Below are 19,014 nucleotides of genomic sequence, written 5' to 3' on the forward strand. Positions count from 1 at the left end.
CATGCGTGGCGCGACGACTACGATATAGTATTCAATAATCCGCATCGTCAAAAGTGCTGCAGCCTTGTGGGAGGGGGGGGGGTACGTGATGTTTTGTAATGCTAGTCAAAGGTGTCCTCAAATGACGATAACTAGACAAGGGGGTAGAAAATCTTTGTAAAAATTTGTAAAATCAAAAAAACCTTAGTCCCCTTTTTATTTGAAAGCACCCCAAGAGACAACAAGTACAACAAACAAGCTGCTTTCTGATTGGTCTGACTGTTAGGTTTTGGGGTTGGTTAGCCAATCAGGCACATTCTTGTAAGTATTGAACCTATCTTGGTTGATACACCAGTGTTCATTTCAATAGTATTTTTTATTAAAGTTTCTAAGAGTTACATTTTTTTAAAAACTTTTAAATGCCACGAATTCGGTTAAACAACTCCTGGCATAATTGTCACGTGACACATGGGATAACCGGTGAGCATTTTAGTAAAAATGTTGCTCACCATATCAAGATAAGGAATCATTGTCGTAACGTTGAGAAAAATCATTGTCCCTGGAAACGGATTAAGGGTTGACCATTTAAAATCGAGGGGGAGGTCTTTTCACCTACACATGTATACGTAACTTTTCGTTTACACATTCGTCTTTTCAATATAGTTTTTAAATATAAATAGTAAATAGTAACATTAGTTCAATGTGTGTGCTCTTATCTGTTCCAAGGAGATATTTTGCCCACCAATTACGGGGAGGATTTTTTAAGTGATTTGGTCAGCACCATTTTGCCATTTGCCACGGCCTAACAATATAATGAGTTAACATGAAAAACAACGGAAGTCATGATAACTTTTTTGATGAATAAATGTTGCTCCTTTATAATACCCATCCCATGTGCGTGCATCCGGGGCATGCATGACATGTGCGTGCATCCGGGGCATGCATGACATGTGCGTGCATCCGGGGCGTGCATTGTGATTTGTTTAATACGTGATCACATCGGTATTACTAAAGTATAGCCGAGGCGAAAGTGAGATTGACACGTGACAGTACCCACTATGTTTTACACATGTGGCTACTCGTTAATCTGTGTTTATTGGTATTGGTCGTTTATAAAATTTACGGGGTAGTGTTTTATGTCCCGTGCACTCGTATTTTAAAAAACAAGTAGTGTTTAATCGCTAACCAAAGATTGCACAGAGGTTAGGAATCACAAAAAAATGGTTGGGCAAATAAGAGTCACACAAACATTTCGCAACTATGATATTCAAGTAATCTTATGGAATTATTAGTAAATACCTTCAGGAGTGGCTAGAAATAAAGATTTTTTAAAATAATTCACGAAATAGCCAAATGAAGTATTCCACGGGACAACCTGTCAGATAGATTGGACCTTAAAGGTCGGTGGCTATCGCGCCACGCATGTACGATATCTGTGTTGATAAACATTAATATTCACGCGCTCTTCTAATAAAAAATAACGAGTACGAGTTTTGACCTGGGTTCAACGTGTGCTAATTACCGCTGGCGACTCCAAGATCTTTTGATACTTTCCAATAACCAAAGAAATTACCTATTTTAAACTTTGGTAACGTCTCAGTTTGTAACAGTCAAAGTCGCCATCTTTGCTCAAATGACCACCAGAATACATGTATTCCTAAATATTTTTTCGCGTCCTGTTCTATATGGGACGCATAGCGACGTACACAACGCGTGTAAAATACATTGTTTGTTTACATAAAATTCGAACACGCGCTGCGCGACGACCACCGTCCTTTAACGCCCACATTTCTTCTTTTACCCAACAATAATAACTTGTCAATGAATGGTCTGTTTCTTAGCTCGTTCGAAGCATCTACAGCCTATAGCTAGGAATACACATCTGCAGTCCATTAAAAATGTTTCTTTTGGAATTGCTTCTCAAGTCTGATCACCAGCGATGCACACGTAATGGCCCATGTAATGGTTGGTTTTACTGCCAATGTATTGAATCGGGTGACCATGCATTTCAAATGTGAACAACAGCCAGCTGATCCTAGAAGCAAGTCATCGGTTCTATAAAATCGGTAACTGAAGCAGATATGCATGTACATGGAAATAGCCATTAAAAACACAGTGATCTTGATTTCCAGGAAACATATTACGGTTTACAATACTGAACCGGGAATGCTGCCAGGGTAGTAATTGATCAGATTTCTAAATGTATGTATCCTTATTTGTTATATTTTAGCGCATATTACAATTATGCTACTTCGTGTCAAAATCAGGCTATAATTAAAGCGGGAAAGTCATCACCTGCGCGTGTGCCAGTGGTCATAGCGTGTCGTTGTTTACAAACAAGCGTCTACCCATGAGCATTTGCGTTTTATTGTACGTCGTTATCGTTGCTCGGGACCACAGTCAGCTGGCGCACACGTGATAATAAAATAAATACGATATTTACTATATGGGGGCCGCCATCTTGAATGACGCACAAAACTAAATAAGAGACAAGTTGTGAAACGCGTTTTTCAGATTCCTACAAATCAGGACAAAAATACCAATCTTTCACAAAAATACGGTCCGTTGGGGTTATATTAAGCCAACCGATAACAAAATTCGGCCGAATTCGTTGTTTTTGTGTGGAAAAATCCCTTGCATACGAACACCTAATTACGCGAAGAACATAGAACACTAAGTCGGGGTATTTGAAACTAAAAATTGGCATTCCAGCACAGCAGCCAATCAGCGACGGCCTAACGCTTAGATGACAATTTCGGTTTCAAATACCCCGACTTAGTGTTCTATGTTCTTCGCGTAATTAGGTGTTGTCTCTTATTTAGTTTTATGCGTCATTCAAGATGGCGGCCCCCATAAAGTAAATATCGTATTTATTTTATTATCACGTGTGCGCCAGCTGACTGTGCTCGGGACTAATAATTCCCTTGCGTGCAAAGGTGACACCCCTCAGCTTCAATCGTTTTAGTATTAGTCAGCAGTTTGTTTATTCTGTTTTTTTAAAATAAAAACTACTAAATAATTAAAATAATGTGCACTAAATGACACTAATATATCTTCTCTGCCTGACAACAAAACCTAATAAAAGAACTTCCTGGCGCGATACGCGTTGCTACGCGCTATACGCCGGTAGAGAACGCGATTTCACGTTGGCGCTGTAAGGGCGTTCCCTATGGCAGCGTTTGTATTACGTACATTCTTGTCATTCTTTCGAAAAAAATAGACTGTTCTGTGGAAAATTGATTCCCACTTCATCGAATAATTTCCTTGAAAAGTTAACCACTTATTTAGATGAAAATGACACATATGTAAATAAGGCTGTTTTCTATTTTTTCCGAATTGTGATTGGTTCTTGACAAATTCTGAACAGGCCACGCGCACGCCACCAACTGTGCCGTGCTTTCGGGGCAATCATTAATTATTCATAAATGAAGTCAATTTGTGTAGTTTTCTTGATTTATTCTGCAGATATCGGTAAAATATAGATATGGCTTTGGGGAAATTTGAAAGAGCAACCAATATTCTTCAAGCTGGTATTTTTTCATTCTGATTGACTGTTTTTCTTCTTCAAAATTTACAAAATTTGAGCTGGCTAGAACCTTCATCTCTTGTATATTTCTTACACTAGATACCAGCCGATACCCCATCCCTCATAGGGACTGCGTACAGTTGATCATAGTTCCTGGGCTCCCTGTGATACGTATGTAAAATACATTGTTTATTTATTTAATTTAGATATCGCACAAAATTGTCATTCCTAGATGTCCATAGAACACTGATAAAATACTTTTTCATTTCAATCAAATTTCTAACTCGGATTTTCAATACATTTTCACACTGAACTTCCACTTAACAAACATCAGATAGGACGAGAAGTTCCAAGAAAAACCTCCATGATTTCAGTTTTAGGGGTCATTTTTTTTATCTCCTCCCGCGTTTCAAAAGTCAACTAACGTCATCGTTCACAAAATAAAATGTTACAGTTTTCACAGATTTCCCCCAACATTTATTCAAAACCTGTACCTACTATAAAATTATGTCCATGTGGTCCAAACTGATCCAACAAAAAAATCGAAAAAAACTTTAAAATAGTCAAAATGTTACAACAACAACATTGTGGCTGGAACAATGATGGCGCCAAAAGGGACAGCCAATGCCGCAATCGAGTAATATGCTCGGTAATGTGCTCTTCCGCTGTCGTGGGATGGCCCCGAGTGATATTTACGGCAGTATTTTACAACGACATGACACCTCGAAACCCCGAGATCCTCTACGTTATATTGTGACGTTATCGAGCAGTTGACGTTTACCAATAATCATAAGTAATTATATCTCCCAAGTTGCAGCATTCCATCACGTGATTTGAGTCGTCGTGTAGTGCGTGTCCAAATATCGCGCAAACACTGTGCCTTACACGTGTTGTTTATGACGCACGGGATCCATAACAAAACGAACAGGACGCAGCGCGACGATTGGCCTTATCGTAAACTTCTAAAATCGGCGATCGCATCTCAGATAATACAAAAAACGTGTTCTACCCAAACAACCGTGCACACACAAAAAAGTCTTTCTTTATTTATACGATCGATGATTTACGTCCTTATTTTCGGTATCGTTGCTATCAAGTCTCGTAGAAGCCGTCCAATCACGAGGAATTCCTACATTTCCACCCAAACTCTTAAAATACTTGTCTTATCTGCAGCGTGACACGACTTTTCAATTAATCCATTAAAAGTATAACATTCCTTGAACTGTATCTGTGAAGGTCGTTCAGTGCTTATGTTACTTTTATTGAAACTAATATTGTATGGAATAATATTGTATGGAATCATTGTTTGTTGGCGTTTGTTTGTTTGTTGCACACACCCTTAAGCGATTGATCAGAGATTGGAAATTCTGAGAAGATATGTAAGTGATAGAAATATATCAACACTGAGCAAGAGAGAACATTGCACTCGAATGAGTGCACTCGCCGAGAGAACGATTCAGTGAAAATAAAATCAGGCGAATATATCCTTTTTCCTATATTTTACATTCAACTCGTAAAAAAATTGTGAAAATAAATTCCATACAAAACATCCAAAAAGTCTTTTCAGCGAAAATTAATTCCAGCTAAAATAAAGTATTTTACACTACTATGCGAAATATGCAACTTTTTAAATAGCACCAAATTGACAAAGTCATAATCACGACAATTCCAGCGGGTGATAAACTTGAACTCCTTTCTTAAAAATCATCGGATATCGCACACGTTCAATTTCCCATATTCTGTGAGCTTACATTTTTAAATAGATATTTTGAAATAGAGACGCGTGTATAAAAGGTTTCTTTTAAAATTGGTTTGCACAAACACGTTAATACAATGCTAAAAATCATCTGATTATGTGTGTCGAAGGTAGTATTTACTCGTATGCATCAATATACTATAATACCGGAAAAGATATAATTGTGTATAAAAAAAATGATTATTTTGATATTATCTGTTATAATTGTTTTTATTGAAATCTGTGTTATAAATTAGTAAAAATTTAAAACTACAACCAAAATAGTCACTGAAATGTACTCTCAGCACAACAAAGGCATTCCATCATCTTTATAAATATTTATAAATTTCACAATTCGAACTGAAACGAGAGGTTTCCATTGGCCGATTGAATAACTATGGAAAGTTTTCAAATGACGTCACTGCGCTTTGTGCTTAGTGATTGGTCGCCAAGAATCAATCGCCATTGAAATACATAAATATTTATAAAAATGAAAGGAATACCTTTATTTCGCTGAGAATATTACAAATACAACTGCCAACTTTTCAAAATTAGAATTTGCTATTTGTTATGACTTACTGTTTTGAATTGTTGTTTTATTTTAATCATGATGTTCAACAGCTGACATTGTCAGCGTTATTTTCACTAGCGCCAGTTGACAAATATTGTTTAGAATTATTTTTCTGTTGGTTTGGCCATTTAACCTGTAATTTGGTTTAGAGGCTTCCGTGAAAAAAATACTGGGTGGAGACCGTGACCCAGGGTGAATTCGAAACTAAACACGTCCATCATAATTCCCCTCGTTAAACACACAGACGTCAACACATAGCTATTATTTATATTCTCAATAAATGTTAATAGTTGAAATCGCAACAGGAAAGCAAGCAAAAGTTTCACATCGGAAATGCCGAACGCCACCCGCCAGATGAGCTCAGCGACCGAAGCAGCCCTGGGAACAGGAAGTCGATTAAAATATAGACTGAGCATATAATCTGCATACCGCTGGTATATCCACTTGTATGCGAATTAGACAGTGAGTTGGTAGCTGTGATTCCGGTCAGTCTGACGGTCGACTGTGTTCAACTTCACAGCTCGCACTTTGCGAGTGAACGACCAAACCAAGAAATAACCTAAGCCTATTGATAATATGCAGTGATATGATCGAAGTTATTGATTTTTTGATTGCAGACTCGAGTACTAAGCTTGACATATTTCATTCATTGGGACCGCAACGAAGTTTTACACCGATGACTGAATTATAAGAAGCGCAGCTAGTTCGTTTCCTTCTATTGTATATTTATTCAGCACTCGCCGAACAATGTGGCCCAGACTCCCACTAAACTTCACTGTGCAGCTTTTTTTAATAATTTTCCTGACTACATCGAACTTGTTTGTCGACTCGCAACATGTGAGGGATGACATTGCCGTTGAATCCGAAACAGAGGACTTAATACCGCAAGGCTCTTCGACGTTGGCATTTGTGTTCGATGTGACAGGCTCTATGTACGATGATTTGGTTCAAGTCATCGAAGGTGCTGCCAAGATTCTGGCGATTACTTTGTCTAAACGTGAACGTCCACTGTATAACTATGCATTGGTACCCTTCCATGACCCAGGTTTGTGTTATTTATCTTTTCTGTTATTATTCAGATGTATATCATTTTTGATTATATATTAGATTTGACTTTTTACCGTGATGTCAAATGATTCTCCGCAGACTGTATTTTTATTCCGAACAGTCCCCGATCACGAAGGCAACTCGAATTGCCTCGGGTCCCTGGTCAGTATTGTTTTGTTATCTATTTCTTGTAAAGTTCGTTTTTTTTTTCTCCGCATGTTGAACTTTTTCAGTTTCTTTTAAATTATTTTGCAAAGGACAACTCCGAAAACTAGCTTCCCTGTAACTTGAAACAGATTAAGGGTTTGTCTATTTGAAATCGAGAAGGGGGTATTTTCACGTACACATCTATCCAGAACGTGTTGTTTACACATTTTTTTGCTCAATATTGTGGTATACGTATTTCCGTACACCGTTTTGTTGTACTGAATGACTTTTAAACATAAACATAAAATAGCAGCTGAATTTTCTACCCACTCCATTTTAGTTCAAATCGTGGGCCCTTATCAGTTTTAAGGGGATATTTTGCACACCATTCACAACAAAAATTCTGTATCTCATCTGGTGTGAAAACAATTTTGATCATCCAATTGTTCCGGACCCTGCACCCCCCAAATGATACTAAAGTGTTGACACCGAATTAGTCAAAGAAAATTGGTTTGCAGCAGTATTATATACTCACTGATTTCTTTTGGAACTAAAATATGTAGTATCTGTTTTGTCATTTCTCCAGAAAAAAAAAGTGTTTTGGCACCAGGAACTACTACTTGCGTCCTCAAAAATGTCCACAAGTACCCAAGTACCCAAGTGCTTGAAGCAAAAAGCACATAGAATTTGAAGTGTTTCAGCTGAGTTTTGAACAAAAAACAACACTGCTAAAAACAATTGGTCTATTGTTCCTCTGTGATTTATTGTAGAAAAAAAAACATGAGGAGGGCTTATCATTTAGATAAAATCTAAGTTCACAGGAAATATTAAATCACTGTTTAAAATAAATCATTGCTTGCAATTGGTATCAATATGAAACATAGTTTAAATAAGTTAACAAACTTTTTTTAATTTGTGCTATTTTGATCAGTTAGTAGTAGTGAGCCTCTTTGTTTACTGTAGCCATATGTGGCACTATTTATTAACAATGGCTTGTGGGTAATATAATTATGCAAATCATTTCACATACATGCATATTAATTAGATCATCATACACTCCATTTCTTAAAGACATGAATGTTCTTTTATGAACGTTTTAGTTTCAAATGTAAAGTATACGCTTTTATCGGTTATGGAATCCATTACCCACAATTCGTGGCAGGCTCTCTTTTATCATTGGCTGGTTTACTACTGGTTATGCGAAACGGAATTCTATACAGCTGATATGCATCTGATTTTAAATGAAAAAGATATACTGTAAAATACTTTACTTTCGCATGGAATTAATTTTTGCTGTTTTCGCTGAAGGAATGATTCAGTGAAAATAAAATCCAGCGAGTGCATCTTTTTTCCTTTATTTAACATTCAACTCGTCAAAAATCAGTGAAAATAAATTCCATACAAAATAAGTCTTTTCAGAAAAAATTATCCAGCTAGAATAACATATTTCACAGTAACCAATCACAAGGTGTTAACAGATGCATGGCAATGTATCTGTCAAAAATTGATACTCACGGGGTGGGGGTGGGGTGGGGGTGTTGCTGGGTGTTGGTGCTGGACATTGCCAAACGGCTTCTCTAGCCAATAGAAGCTTATTATTAGGACGTATGTAAATTTCTATAAATGTTATGATGGTTGTTTAAGAAGTAAGATCAAAAGTTAAGACACTCAACTCTAATGTTTTTTAAAAATATTTTCACACGGGTAGTCAGGAGGACTGTTGTTGGGTCCCACATGGCATATACAACATGAGAACACGAATGTTTACAAAAGATTTAGATGTGCACTGCGTGATGACCACTGCCTTCATATCTCTATAAACTTTTTGTGACTGCTTGTAATGTTGATACATTTTTCTATAATATAGATATTGTTAACAAAATATTATTATTTTAATGTTTTTGAGAAAAACAGTAGTGTGCGGTACTACATACCCTTTCTCTAGATTTTTATAAAAGTTTAAATGGCTGTTGAATCTAACCACCTAATCAATGAACACAATGACGTAATTTGAAAATGTTCCATCTTATTTCATCGGACATAGAAACTTCTTGTTTCAGTTTCAGTTTGAAATTATTATTATTTATAAAAATCGTTGGAATGGGTTTGTGGCAAATTGTTTTTGCCTCTTACCTGGTACTGTAAAATACTTTATTTTCGCTTGGAATTAATTTTCACTATTTTCGCTGAAGAAATGATTCAGTGAAAATAAAATACCTTTTTCCTATATTTTACATTCAACTTGTCAATTATCAGTGAAAATAAATAATTAATTCCATACAAAACACCAAAAATTTCATTTCAGCGAAAATTAATTCCAGCTAAAATATAGTAATTTACAGTATTATGGTAACACTAAACATGACAAATAGCTTATAAATAGTTGTATAGAACATTTATCAAATTTGTTTTGTTTAGGTGGCTTGTTTTTGATTTGAAACAAAGAAAAGAAAAGGAAGAATGTCTGCCATTGGGGGTGTAATATCTTGTTCATACATATACAGATCAACTTTTTTCTGTTTCATATAAAAATAAAAAAAAATCGTATCAACACATCGTTTACACAAGAAACACATCTTTTTGTTTTTAAAACACATACCTAACCTTTTCACCACTAGACTTTCTCGCCCAAATGTGTCTGTACTTTTTTCTTATATTCTTCAATATTTCTTGAAATGAACCCTAAATTTTGGAGCCAACATACAAAATTTGAGTTAATTTTCAGTTTTTACTCAAAAAATTTGGCCTTTTTTCCCCAATCTTCTAAACGAAAGTGCAGACTATAAATGGGATTATTTTGTGGATTTGCTCTATTGATAATAAATGTGGTTATGTCAGGGATCGCACTACCCTTTCTGACAACAAGTTGTTCTTAACATGCCTCTAATTTAAGATAATGATGTACATATGTCCATTTCTTGCGCATGAATGCATTAGAACGCATGTCATTAATTTAATTCATCAGTGTGATTCTGTCAGAGCAAGTACTATAAGGTTACAAGTAACCTGTAGAATACTGTGTGGGTAATATTTTTTATATTGATTTTTGTTGCATTTGCAGCAAATAGTTACCAAACAATGAGAAATCTATAGGATTGAATATACCCCACAGCTGGCTTCACATGCATTGTTCATAGTTCATATGGTGCTTACACCAAGATTTAATTACAGCACCTAGGCGGTATGTGGTTACAGCTTAATGTTCGAGTAATCGCAAGAAATTGACATGACAATAGAAATTCATTAAAGACTGCCACTCCCATGCAATTAACAGCGAGTGAAATTCCTGGGATTGAAACATATATTTTGAAGTCACTGATGTAGGCAACGAATAACTGCAAGTTGACATAAAGACGAGGTAGTTTATTTAATCAGTGGTCAACTAGAGGCTGAAATTATAATTAATTTGTTTATTTCAATTTCTTCTGACGTCAAATAGAATACACTGGTGAAACACGGTAGTAACTGTGGGTGAAAGGATGTTTTGGGGTGTAGTTTACATTGTATATGGAGTGGTAGGGTCGGGTGTAATGTGTTCATTTCCAACTATTATGAAGTCACGTAGAATTTCACTTAATTTATTTTTGCTGACATGTTTTCAAGCATTACATGTGAATCTAATTTTCACTGCGCTGTGTCTCAATATAGTATGAGGGAAATGGCATATTCACTGGAATTTATTTCAGGGGAAAAATGTTTTCAGTGATAATGAAGTATTATGACAGATACCCTCCCCGTGGCTTTCATTGCGTATGGAAGTTATTTTCACGAGTGATGCGGTGTATCCTGCTGCCGTACTTTCACGAGCGAAGCCACGGGGAGGGTGTGGGGTTCTGTTATTATACACATGTCCCATATTTGATTATTTCATATTAAAAAAAGAACGTGCAACAAACCGGGATAGAAATTTAGATCGGGGAACCCAATTGCCCATTAATATGCTCCAAGACAGTGCTGCGACCTAGTAACGCTTGTCAGTGTAGAACGCGTGTCGCTGTACGTGTGAAAATGAAATAATCAGACGTCTAATTTAAGTCATTGTCCGAATAAATAACTCGTGGAGGTTTAAGCGCGGTGGTCGTAGCACAGCGTGTGTTCGAATTTCATGTAAATAAACAATGTATTTTACACGCGTTGTATACGTCGCTGTGAGTCCCATATCGAACAGGACGCGACACGACGACTGTCGCCCTTTAGTTGGGACCACGACAGAACCAGAACTTAAACTGGGCGACTACGATACACGGTTGATGTTGAAGTTAAAAGTTCCTCCACAGATCTGTACATTGGCAAACATGCCGTGCAACTGCGGTACTCCACTGACGGAATGACTTTCGTTGAAATCGGTCGTCGCTGACTCGTGAGCTGCACACTACAACCTCGTTTGTGATGTTGCTTGCTTGTCGTGGATAGACTGAGTCTTGGTTACCGGTTAAATTTTGCTAATTTGGCGTTGGTAATCTTTATTTGGAACTGAGTAACGCCGCAACGTCGCCAGCAGAAACCTCATGGTATATCGATGTTGATGGTTGCGGCTCCATATTAATCGGAGATTTTACTGCGGGTCCAGGCAGCGGGTGGATCTTCCGAGAGCCCTTCAAGATTTATAAAACTCAGATTCCAGGTGGTCAACAAACATTAAGTTCTCCCAATCCTAGTATTCTATGTGATGTACATCTAACATGCCAAAAATGCTGGTGAACGATTTGAACCTGACAAAAATACTTGAAATAGATACCAGGAAGGGGAGGGGGGTAAAAGAAAAGTTATATAACATTTTATTATTCAATAATTTATTAAAATACACAAGTTTGTCCAACTCCCTGTGATACAACACCTCAGACATAGCTCATTGTCCTCGGCTGGAGTGTGGGCAAAAAGTTACTATTTGAATTTTTGATATCTTTTTTCATTAATGAGAAAGTTGACCCCGAAGTTAAAGTAACTGTTCAGCAGGAATGGCTTTTTAACTCTTCTGTGATTTTTTTTTTGGCTTGGCTGATTTTGTCACGGTTCATACTTGACAGGCAGGTCGTACCATCACTAATTGGAAAAACAATCCTGACCCACCGCTACCATGGCAACAGCCAAAGTCTTGTAATAGCAGTGCCCAAATGATCATGCCTTTTATTTTGGCTACGTTGCGCACTGGTAAGAGATCACCGGCGCCGACATTGTTACCACTGTCAACGGAATCCCAACGCAGCTTTGAACTTTGAATAAAATGTAAATGCTGCTTCCAATCTAGAAAATACTATCGCAAAACGATTGGAAATTATACATTTAACGGTTGAATACGTCCTAACAATAAAATAAAGTGACTTCTAATGACTGCCATGTTATTTTGCAAACCTCGTATCAGGTGCCCGGTTTTAGTTATAAACAGACGTTAGCTTCACGTTCATGTCCCTTCCATGATAACAGCCGAAAACATATTGCTTGTTTTTTACCGGTTTTCATTGGCAACCGAAGTATTTTTATTTTGTAAACAAATTTTCGTCTGCTATTTTTATTCAGTTCAAATCGTTCAGCAACATTTTTGGCATATTAGGTGTACATCACATGGAATACTACGATTGTGAGAACTTGATGTATGTTGACTGATTTTTATCATAGTACGAAGTACCAGGAAGTTACTCAGTTCCAAATAAAGATTACCAACGTCAAATGAGCAACATTTGACTGGTAATCAAGATTCATGTAATCCATGGCTAACAAGCAACATCACAAGCGAAGTTGTAGCATGCAGTAAGTCATCCCGTCAGTGGAGTACCGCAGTAACACGGCATGTTTGCCATCAGCATTGTATTCAAACGAATCACGTGGTGTGCCGTTCTCGTTCAAACCCGGGATTCGATCAATAGGGGAGTCCCATTAAAAAAACACATTGCAAATCATGCAAGTTCAACATTTTCAAACCAATATACTAAAACAGAAATGCTCAGAGATGTAAATGAAGGATAGATATTACTTTTCACTATACACATCTCTGTTGATACTATCCCTCACATATTCTACTCCCAATTACTCCTGCGTAAAATGGACTAGCCTGTTCATGTTGACATTCAGACTAAAATCACGTGACAGGCTGTTAAAATTGGCTGTTGCATACTCTTTCGCCGGTCTGGAAAATGTGTTTAATTAACTCACATTCAAGCAACAATGCAGATTTCCCAGTGGGAGTGAGACTATTCAAACTCTGCCACTAAAAAATAGGGGTGTTTTCAGCAAAAAACGAATAACCCTGGAATACACACAATATACTGTATTTCGGAACAAATCGTGCATTACTTACAGCAGCAGAATACCACAGAAATATCAGACGAAACATGAAAACACTATATATTGTATTTCAGCCTGAACCCTCTATATTGCAATTCAAGGAATTAACCCCATATGTGCATCCATTTCCCACCTTGGTATCACCCACCCCTGAAAACAAACTCTTAATACCACGCTGAAGCGTTTGGTAATTACAAGAATACCTCAAAGTATGCACGAAGACAGTACAGCTTGAGTATCGACCGATGTGCACCGTACTGTCTGAGTGCATACTTTGAGGTATTCCCGTAATAACCTTATGGTACTTGTCATTATTATACATCTTTTCCTCTATTGATACACCACAAGATGCCGAAATTCAAAATGTTTAGAGCAGAATCAGCGAACTTCTTTGTATGGAGTCCGGTCAAACTCTGGTGGCAGCCATGTTTGTTTTTATTATTAGAGGACACTTACATGGGTAATCATTCCATATTTGGAATTCGCATTTTCTAATATGGTAGGATGAAAATACCCCATAAAATACGACAGGCTGTAACTTTTTGCGTTACGATGACAGATGTATAATAAATATTTTTATTCTGAATAATTATTGCACTTATATATTTTATTAGCGAGATCTAATAATGACAAGTGTGTCTATGGTCAAAATAAATACATGGTTCATTTGTGCTGCCAGGGCTTGACACTAAGGCTAAGTTATATTGCCTGGGACAAGTGCAATTGCCATTCGTCAACTGAATAGTAACTCACTTGCCTTAACAGACTATAGTAAATATATCAAAAATACATTTTGTGAGTTCTAACCTTTTCACCACCAGACTTTCTGGCCCAAATTTGTGTGCATTTTTTTTATATTCTTCAATATTTCTGGAAATGAACCAACAGGCAAAAGTTTAGTCAATTTTCAGGTTTTACTCAAACAATTAGGCAAATTTTGTCCCAACTTCTGGAGGAATGTGCAGACTATTAACAGGACAGTTTTGTGAATTTGTGATGAAAAGAGGGAACTGGTGATGTAAAGGATAAACTTAAAATACATTTTGTGAGTTCTAAATTTAATGTAAATTCCTGTATGTTTCTATAGTGTAATAAAGAATATATTTTACTTGATCTTGTTTCTGAAAGATGCTCTAATGCAATTTATTAGTTCAATTTATTTAATTGGCTTACATGTAAGGTAGCGAGAAGGGAAATTTTCACTTTTTTCTTGATTTTTCAAAAATTGATAAAACGGTTACTTTAGACCTTGATACATCACCCCAGGTTTACAAAAGATCGAAATTGCAAAATAACGTTGCTCAAATTAGTGTTTTAAAACACTAGCAGAAAAGACTGCAACTGGCGTTTCGTGGATTATTTGCATAATGTTTATCTTTGAAAAGGTTTAAATGATAACATCTTATCTGTATACTCTGTTGTTGACGATTCTGATATAACGGGAGATAAGCTTCCAGTTGCAAACAATGCGTGTTTATCTAACGTCCATTGTCAGCATTATTGTCAGTCGAGACTTCGTCGGAGAAACATGGTCCTACAGTACTCATTTCGCCCAACCTTCCGCTTTTACATCGACCGCTTATCGCTTAATTTCCGACCACGCGGTCTTGTTCGACTGGAAACCGACCGCATTTTAATCGCGTTTTTTTTTCGCTCGCTCGCTCATTGAAAACATTGATTGCTCGCCCAAACACTGAAAACTGGCACATGGGTGGTCGAAATGGTTTTGATAGTAGAGTGTGAACATACAACTAGTATTAACTATTATTAAATTCTGTACGACACTTCAAATCTAGTAGTTGTATGACACTTGTATCGTGAAAGCAACTGAACTGGGACCTCTTGTTACGTGTTTTGGGTGCTTGTTCTAGATGTAATATTTTTATTTTTATTTTAATGAGACAGTTACGTGAAAAAAGCCTAGGTAACTCCTGTTGACAGAGCAGAGAAACGAGGAAATGTTAGTGATTAATTCCAAAAATAACGATACCGAATCCACATTGGTCCACGTCTGGTAAAATTTGACATTAAATTTTTAAAATTAAGTCACGATCATTAAATGAGCTCGGTCTATATCGTATACGTACCACAAAAGTGTTCCCACAAAAATATTTTCGACTAAGAACGGCCACATGCCCCGAAAAAATCGAACAGAGCTTGACATGTATGAATAATTTATTGGGCTTAAAAGAAAAACGTGTCAAATTTAGTTATAGCCATAACTATTTGGTGGCCAGTCGATGAACAATTCAAAACTCAGGATTCACACGGAAGTCCTTCAGGGCTGAAAATCATCGACGTTACTCTGGTTTACTTTATTTCACAACTTGCAGAGAAAACTGATTCGCGTGAACTCTAATGTATCTTAGCCTAGTATTTTCTTTTTGAACTAAGGTCAAATTCCATCAGTTTGTCAAAATATATGTTTTTCAGCGAATAATTTTGAAGCCTGTCACAGCACAAAAAACTATGTGAATCGACGCCGGTGATTGGATTGTACAACGACCCTTCAATTAGCGTCAAATATGCTTTGTTACAACATCATTGATTGGCTGAGAGTCACCTGATCGGATCACGACCTGGGTCACAGAACCATATTTGTCCGTATTATCAACAGGACTTTGCAAAATAACCACACCCACATTTTCAATCTTTTTTAGCGCGGAAGTTGCCAACAATGTTAAAAAAAAATCGTGAATTTCATGGATTCGAATAAAATAAAGCAAGCGATTGATAAGGATGATTATTAATATTTTCCCCGATGCTCTTCGAATTTTTATTTTTTTTATTTCAAGGTAAGAAATGGCTAGTTGAAGTTGCATCGTCTTCAATGCGGTTGTTTCACCGCGAACAACTCTAGCTCTATTTTGGGCATGGTTTAGTTTTGCGATGTGAAATAAAATATATATTAAAATAATAATACTTGATTAATTATTTGGGGTTTCAGCCCACAAATTACGGACATGATCCCCATGATTGTCACGGTGTTGATCGACGCCTTTCCTAAACTCAGTATGGAGAAACCAACGGGGATCAACATTCCAAACAAACAATCGAAATTATCAACGAAAGACGAGATTTTTCTAGATATTTACAAACATACTGTCATGACAAACATATGTAAAATTAACAAATACACAAAGAGGTGTAATATTAGGTTTTATTTTAGGCTTAGAAATATTTTCTTTCACTCAGCTCATGCATGTAACTGCCATTTAGCTATACGGTCCTTCAGCATCGGGGAAAACAACAATAATTATACAAAACACATTGCGAAGACTTAACAATCAGGAAAGAAACCCCAGAAAACCATGTCGTACTTGTGTTGAAATATTTTGTATTTTACGTCAGAATATTGTTTAAAATAAAATATTCAGTCCAAGCCAAATCGAGGTCAAAGGGTCAGGTTGCGTGCATATAATTATATATAGTTAAAACAAAAAGTATTTGAACTTTTGTCAGCTGTTCAACATCTATAAAAAACAGAAAGACAATTATAAGACAATGTGAACCTCGGAAATTATTCTGTTAGTCCGAATTTTAAATGCCCGCGAGCGAGCAGGTGGGCGGTGATATTTCGGGGTTTGCGCGGTCGAAAATAAAGCAGAAATTGCCTGGTCGAATTCAACAAGCGGTCGCAAAAGCGAGAGAAAAAGGTGACTGGAAAGCGGAAGCGGGCGTGAGGTTGTGCGAAAGGAGTACTGTAACTTTGCACAACTTTCTTTTAAATCGTTTTATTTTCCAAGTCAATATTCTATTTTACTAATACATTTTTTTTCTAACGCAATGGCGAAGAAAAGAAAAAAGCGTTGACAGACGAGGCAAAGAAAAATCTGCCACTCAGTGTCGCACTCTGACACAGCAATTTTTTTTCAAACATCGGCCATTTTGTTTCACCATGAAAACCGTTTTAGATGTCTTATCAGAGACACTTGAAGGATTAGCTTGTTTGTAAACTGTCAGCGTGTACAGTGGGACAGTAATGTTTGTCAGAGGGTTATCCCTCGTTGTTCGTTTGCATAACAATGGAAAACCCGAACGTTCCTGGAGTACGGACTCAAATGCCAGCAGTTTTCTTCATTTTTCACGCTCGAGCTTGAAATTATTTATTATCTGACACTTTTTATGAGTTCTATGATATCAGTGGTTAATATGTTTGGCCATTTTTAGTGTATAATAATGCAAATCTACAGTGTTTTATTAACCAAAACTGTTTTTCGCGTTTTTCTCCAGTTGAAGTTTTGATCGAGTACGACTCATTGGGACCGCCGCCAAATCAAGTGCGTTCGGACTAGGACATTCAAACTCGCAGTTATCGTTCAAAAGATAATGATGGTGCGAAATATGTCTGGGTTTTTAAAGAAAATGCTTTGTCACAGAATAATAGTCTGTTAAAGGTGCCAAGTATGAAATAATTTGGGGACAAAAAAACAAACCTACATAGAAATTGGAATAATAGGTCTTTTGATTGTCGGAGACGCATTTCAATGGACTTGATTACGAACAATGCATGACGTGTGTGCTCTCGCAATCGCGGACTTTTTTGATGTCACGTGATAATTATGTAAACAATGTCTGTCCAGTTTGTGCGAACTTGCACCTCTAAGTCTTTTGATATATATAACCTAAATTACTGTTCTGAACGAGACAACAGACAGAGAATGTTTTATTTAAAAACGTCACAAAACCTTCTCGCTACCTTAAGTTTAATTATCAATATTAAGTCTGGTATTTGCATGCAATCTTGAAATCAGAATTCAAAAAGATTGAAACATAACAGTGTTGTGGTTGCTAAGTTACATGGTTCTAAAGTATTTATAAGCTAAGAAATTCAGTATACTGTGAAATACTTTATTTTAGCTGGAATTAATTTTTGCTGAGAAGACATTTTGTGTGGATTTTATTTTCACTGATTTTTGACGAGTTGAATGTAAAATATAGGAAAATAGTAAATTCGCTGGATTTAATTTCCACTGAATCATTCCTTCAGCGAAAATTAATTCCAAGCAAAAATAAAGTATTTTGCAGTATTTGAGATACAGCATTTACTTGCAGCCTTTTTTGATTTTTCAAATAATATAAACAATTATCATTATATTTTGCACATATTGAAGTATTAAGATCACATTTTCTGTGTTGCAAAATTCAAAATGTAACTTGTCAGAGTTTGGAGATGAGCAGCTGCAATGCTGGTATTGAAAGATGAATTGCTCTCAAATAATAAAATCACAAACCATGATATCACAAAAATTAAATGGTTCACTGTATTTCCTCCCATGTTTAGCTTGGATTAATTTACTGTAAATCATAAACTGTAAGTTTATTGTTATTTGATAAGTTTGTGGAATTTTTTTGAATTTGGGGAACTACATTTTTGTAGACACATTTGCATAACAAAGCATTTCTTTAGTATGGCCATAGTAATGAAACAAGATAATTTAAATTTATTTCTTTAGTTGTAGTAGAACCAACTGTAGCAATTTTCAGGAGCAGAAACATTGGCATAACAAAACATTTATTTTGTATGGCCATATCAGAGAAACCATGTTTACATTTATATCTTTAGTTATTACCAAACGCTTCAGCGTGGTATTAAGAGTTTGTTTTCAGGGGTGGGTGATACCAAGGTGGGAAATGGATGCACATATGGGGTTAATTCCTTGAATTGCAATATAGAGGGTTCAGGCTGAAATACAATATATAGTGTTTTCATGTTTCGTCTGATAT

General features: G+C 36.4%; 1 protein-coding gene across 1 annotated transcript in view; it reads left to right on the top strand.

The window, feature by feature from the left end:
• The first annotated feature begins 6,263 nt into the window (after positions 1 to 6,263).
• LOC102807148 (hemicentin-1-like) overlaps positions 6,264 to 19,014 on the top strand; it is a 57,588-nt gene continuing 44,837 nt past the window's right edge. The window contains exon 1 of the mRNA XM_085492151.1: positions 6,264 to 6,856. Within this exon, the coding sequence (XP_085348277.1) occupies positions 6,559 to 6,856 (298 nt within the window). The 5' untranslated portion in view covers positions 6,264 to 6,558. The remainder of the gene's footprint in view (positions 6,857 to 19,014) is intronic.

Source organism: Saccoglossus kowalevskii, chromosome 17 (assembly GCF_978046115.1).
Source record: "Saccoglossus kowalevskii chromosome 17, keSacKowa6.1, whole genome shotgun sequence".
In the NCBI taxonomy this organism is placed as follows: domain Eukaryota; kingdom Metazoa; phylum Hemichordata; class Enteropneusta; family Harrimaniidae; genus Saccoglossus; species Saccoglossus kowalevskii.